The sequence below is a fragment of the Uloborus diversus genome, chromosome 4 (genome assembly GCF_026930045.1).
Source record: "Uloborus diversus isolate 005 chromosome 4, Udiv.v.3.1, whole genome shotgun sequence".
Lineage (NCBI taxonomy): Eukaryota > Metazoa > Arthropoda > Arachnida > Araneae > Uloboridae > Uloborus > Uloborus diversus.
The window spans coordinates 98,939,292-98,945,039 of NC_072734.1; the positions used below are offsets into that span (position 1 = coordinate 98,939,292).

At 33.4% G+C, this 5,748-nt stretch overlaps 1 protein-coding gene across 1 annotated transcript; it reads left to right on the forward strand.

Annotated features, from left to right (window-relative positions):
- The first annotated feature begins 815 nt into the window (after positions 1 to 815).
- Positions 816 to 5,260, forward strand: LOC129220721 (uncharacterized). Its single transcript, XM_054855150.1, is given in 4 exon segments — positions 816 to 827; positions 2,886 to 4,912; positions 4,914 to 5,043; positions 5,045 to 5,260. Coding segments are annotated over 4 exon segments (2,385 nt in total).
- Positions 5,261 to 5,748: the final 488 nt, after the last annotated feature.

A 5,748-nucleotide genomic window follows, 5' to 3' on the forward strand; every position in this document is an offset into this window, starting at 1 on the left:
AGTGTTGAGTGTTCTTAGCTAAGTTGCATCTTTGGATGACATTAATTAACGAAGATATTAATTAAAAACGTCTACAACGTTTTTCACAATTTTTGCAGTGAAAACATAGCAAAAAATTTTTAAATTTAACACCAAAATAAAGAGAATTTTTTTCCGCGTCCTTTTAGAATGTGTTTGGAACTTCCATGTTTCATACAATTCGAATTGTAACGTTTCTTTAAAGCACATTTTAATAACGGCTAAGCCTTTATTCACCCCATTGATAAACGAATTCATTGTTGGCCGACAAGGAAATTAAAAGCAATGATTTAAAATAATATTTTAATCTGTTGCCAGTTTCTATTCAATAGCAAATAAAATACTTTACTTTGATTTTTAATAATATAAGGCTTTTAAAAGGATTTTCAGTTTTCCCTCTTGATTCTACAGATGCGACTCAGTCGGTTTTTTTTTTTTTTTTTTTTTTTTTTAATTTTATCGTTGCTTGTCACTTAAATCAATTTTTTCAATCAATTCTCCGATAGCTGCAATGAAATTACATAAATCAGATTTTAAATTTCAAGTTGTTTCAATTTCTCCAGTTTCGTTTTTCGCAATAAACTCATTTCTTTTTTATGCTAAAGGAAAATTCGTCTTTACAAGGTTAAGAGTTCATTCTTTAGGCAATTAAGTTTGTACTAATCATCGCACTTGACCAATCAGTATCGCTGACTGTGGTTAATTATTTTTATGAGAAAATTCTTTCGAAATTATTTTGGTATAAAACCTTTGCAGACCACAAAATAATGAATCTTACTTAAGTTACTATTTGTATCATGACAGAGCCAGTACTGAGTTAAGCCCCACTTAAAAATGAGCATTCTGGCAGTTAGAGTACAGTCATTTAGGGCTACTTAGAGCCATGTGAGTTAACTTTACACCAATTTAAATATTTTTAGTAAATTTAACTTCTAAGAAAAAATTATAAAAGGTCCAATGCTCCACTCTGCCAGAAGGATTGTAATATGTTTTCTACGGTTTTATTTTTCCAAATAAGTTGACTACTTTGAGCAAAGCTAATTGCATCATCCAACAGTACTAAAGTTACCTTTTGAAAGCTACTCTCGAAAGCTTTTTTGAAGTTGGTGAAATTTTACGATCTCACATTGTAATATTTTATACAATACGATGAATTGTAGAAACCTTACAATGGTACGAAGCATTTATTATTATTATCTTTTAAGTTAATTTTGGATAACTATACAATGCTTAAGGAGTTTTTCTTTAGTTTTATGCCAATAGATTCAAAAACACTATTAAAATATGAGTGATACATAATAAAGAAACTAAATGATTATTAAATTTGTTTATTAAGAAATATATATATATATATATATATATATATATATATATATATATATATATATATATATATATATATATATATATATATATATATATATATATATATATATATATATGCGTGTGTATATATATTGGTATCTTGTTGTCGCTTAATTTTTTATATTTTTTATCCTTATTGTATATTTTTTAGGATTACTTTAATGCACTTATGATTGATGCATTTAAGTTGTCATTGGCTGAAAAAATTTCTAATATTGAATGGCAACATTTCTTAACTTTTTATAGGGTCATTTTTGCAACAGCCGTACATAAAAATATTTTTTAAATTAAGATTGGCAAGAAAGGAAATTCATTTAATCTTATAAGAAAGTATTAATTTTCATTTCCCCCCTTTTTTTGGGGAGGGGGGGGAATAGGAAGCATTCGTCTCTCAAAAACTGTGCAGGGCTAAATTCGCGTGGTAGCTCATGAGAGCTCAGACCCTGCATTTATTCTTAGTTTATATAAACTTTTACATATTAATCGAAATTCAGGCTACGCATTACAATTGGTTCTTAGGTCTATAGAACTCTTGCAGCATTTTTTTCGTTAGAAATTTAGCGCTGAGTACAGTCAGGGATTGAGTCTTGTTTCTGATGTGCCGTATTGATTGTTATTCTTGTTTACACGAAAATACTTTTCATTTTGTGCTTTTTTTTTTCTTTTATTTAATTTTTGGCAATTCTACTATTTTTTTTGGTTTTCTTTATTTTACGTTTATTCAAATGTCACAAGACTTGCTAGATACTATTTAGAGATTGGAAATGCAGTTGAAATGGGTCATGAATAATACCTTTAAAGTGCACGATTTTGTATTATTTCAGTTTTAAAAATAAAGAAACAAAACAGTTCTTTACGTTGCAGAAATTATAGAAATACACTATTAGATGACTCTCGATGAAAAATGAGTAGCTTGTTTTTTCTTTATTTTCTGTAGTAATTTGCTATAACAACTTAATAACATAAATTTTATTTGAGACGAAGTTGTGATGATTAAATTAAAAAAGTGTTTTTTACACTTTTTTGCATGCGTTTTTGCTGTTACTTATGTTGTAATTTTAAAAAAAGGGCAGGACTTCCATCTCTCCATTAATATCAATCGTATTTTTATGAAAAATTCATCCTTTTTTTAAATTTTCTTTGCATTGACTTACAGGACAAACTGCATACCATCATGTCCCTCTGAACAATTAACCAAACTTTTGTTTTTCTTTCAAAATGTAAAAAATGCGGTTTTTCATTCATAGTAAGAAAACTTGGAGTTAAATGTGTTAATAATGTTCCTAAGTTCAGTCTTCGCTATACCAATTTTAAAAATGTACCTACGTGAATTAACATATTCAACAACCAAGTTTTCTTACAATGGATGAAGCAATTTCCACTTGATGAAGCATTTCCTTTACCAACACTACTGACTCTAAGTTAAATGTTTCTGAAACTAATCAAAGTAATTGCTTTTCTTTCGAAAATTTTATGTAATTATTATTATTATTTCTTTTCAGATATGTTGCGGAGAGCTGCTGCCTGGTGTCGGCGTTCAGAATACGAGATCACAGCATTTGCCTCCTCAAAATCAAGGTCATAATATAGACTCTATACCTCTGCATCTCTCTGGTATTCCTCCTAATCAAGCAGGATACATAATACTTCCAAAAGCAAATTTTATTGTACCAAAAAATAACTTACCACCACACCCTGGTGGCCAGAATCGAAAACCAGATCGTCGCCCTCCAAACGGTCCTCCTAATAAAAACCGTTCTCAAAACAACAGAGATCGGAGACCTCCTCCAGTAAGTAACAAGAAACCAAATCCTTTGTTTGCTAATGGACCGCATCAACCATCAAATCAAAATGTGAAATTAATTCTTCCCAATGGACCATACCCACCAAGACCTAATTTTCAATCAAAATTTCAAGATACTCTACCTCAAAATATTAAGCTAGATCAGGCTGGCCCAAATAGACCACCTATATTACCGAATTTTCAACCTCATCCTCCAGTGGTTGGCCCTCATGTCAACCCAAATGACTTTCTTCTGAATGGCCCTCCACCACGAAAAGCTCCCAAGAGTAAAAACAGGCCAAAAAATAATCCATTACAAGTTCCAGCACATGATTTAGATATGCCACAAGCGTTGAGTAATGATGGTTCTGATGATTTGAACCTGAACGCAGCAATATTATCGCAGATCGGTCATGGAGAAGCTTTAGATTTGTCTCATTTGTTGGGTGCCCCACAGCAGGAGAACGATCTTTTGGAACCCCCACGCTTGGAACAACCAGAACTTCATGTTTTGCAAGACAATGAGAAATCAGCACATGAATCGCAAGAAGAGAAAAAATCTTTGTATGCTGATCTGGGTAAAGCACAAGCAGAGCCTTTAAAGCAGCACGAGCCCACTCCAAATTTTCACATTCCGTTCCCCGATTTTGCTGAACCTGAACCAAGTCCGCAATTGCAACCGTCAAATTTCCCACCGGGACCAAATCTTGACGTAAATAACCGAATAAATATTCCTCAAGAATCAAAGCAAAGTAATGCAATAATTAGGCCAAAATCTCCAGATACATTTGATCATGCACACGAAGAAAGTGCTCCAGTATCCCTCTATGGGCAAGTATTGCCTGCTAGTGAGGCAGCATATGGGCATGAAATTAATAGTTTTCCTAGTTTGCATGATGGTGGTGCACACGATACAGAAGAAAGATGGCCTGTCGTCATGCCAGAAATGCCAAAAATCATACACTTAGATGTAAAGTGCGAAAAAAATTTAATGAGAGTCAACATAGATTTTGACAAACCATTCCATGGTATCATTTACAGTAAAGGACATTTCAGCTACGGAAGATGTGTGCACTTGCCTGCTGGCACAGGGCATAACAGTGTTCAATTCGATATTTCAATAAATAGCTGTGGGATGCAGGGAAATTCACCATCAGGACATTACGGTCCCACGGAAACTGGATCGTACTTCGAAAACACTATTGTTGTACAGTATGATCCATTAGTTCAAGAAGTTTGGGATCAGGCTCGAAAGTTACGTTGCAACTGGCATGATCAGTACGAAAAAACAGTAACGTTCAGACCTTTCAATGTGGATATGCTTCAAGTCGTAAGGGCCGATTTCGCTGGTGACAACGTAGGATGTTGGATGCAAATACAAGTTGGCAAAGGTCCTTGGGCAAATGAAGTAGCAGGAATAGTTAGGATTGGTCAAACTATGACTTTAGTTTTAGCAATTAAAGACGATGAAAGTAAATTTGATATGATGGTTCGCAACTGTATTGCACATGACGGTAATAGAGCTCCAATAGAACTTGTTGATTCAGCTGGTTGTGTGGCTAGACCAAAGCTGATGAGTCGATTCACAAAAGTCAAAAACTTTGGATCATCGGCTTCAGTACTATCCTTTGCTCATTTCCAAGCTTTCAAATTCCCAGATTCAACAGAAGTTCATATTCAATGTACAGTCCAAATTTGTAGACATCAATGTGAAGACCAGTGCAGTGTCCATCGTAGGAAGCGTCAGATTGGGGCGTGGTGAAGTAAGAGAAGTCGGCCTTAATGGAGTATTACAGGTTGTTGCCGTGGAGGATTTGACATTTTCACCATTCAAGAACAAAACCGACGATACTAAAATAGTTACAGATAAAAGTCGTGGTTTGTATGTCTGCATCTGGCTTTGCAGCTTCGCTCATTTTGTTGCTGTCTATTGTGATTATATCATCACTAATTGCTGCTTTCCTGTTCTTGAAGCAACGAAATGGATCTAAGATACCTACATTACCTTATGACATGGCTACTTTCAAAAAACACATGGAACTACAAGCAAAGAAAAATATGCAGCAACAATGTGTGCAGCAAAAAAAAGTATAACTCAAAAGCATCTATTTAAATGAACATTCAATATGAATCAAAGCTAAGCTGCATTTTTATTTAAGTTGAACAAAATGTATTTTTCAATACTTGGCGTATTTAATACAAATTCCGTTCCAAAAGTATTTCAGTGAAACTTTATTGATTTAAAATTAACTGAAAGTAATTTTAACCACATTTCCTAAGAAAATGCAAAATATATCTGTCCAGAAACGCAATTTCATCTTACGCATTCATAGAGTCAAATAAGATGAAAAGTTCGAAGGAAAATATTTATTCTGGGAAAATGTCATCCATTGTCACTTTATTGACGTTTGAAACTGACTACAAGTGATGGGCATAATCGAATTCTCATAATCGAAACACTCGATTACTCAAGATAATTCGAAAACTAGGTAATCCAGAGTAACTGGGTAATCACCATTTTCAGATCTAGAGTTCTTAATTATCACAACTGAAAGTTTCGATTGTCACATTTCGAGTTCGCG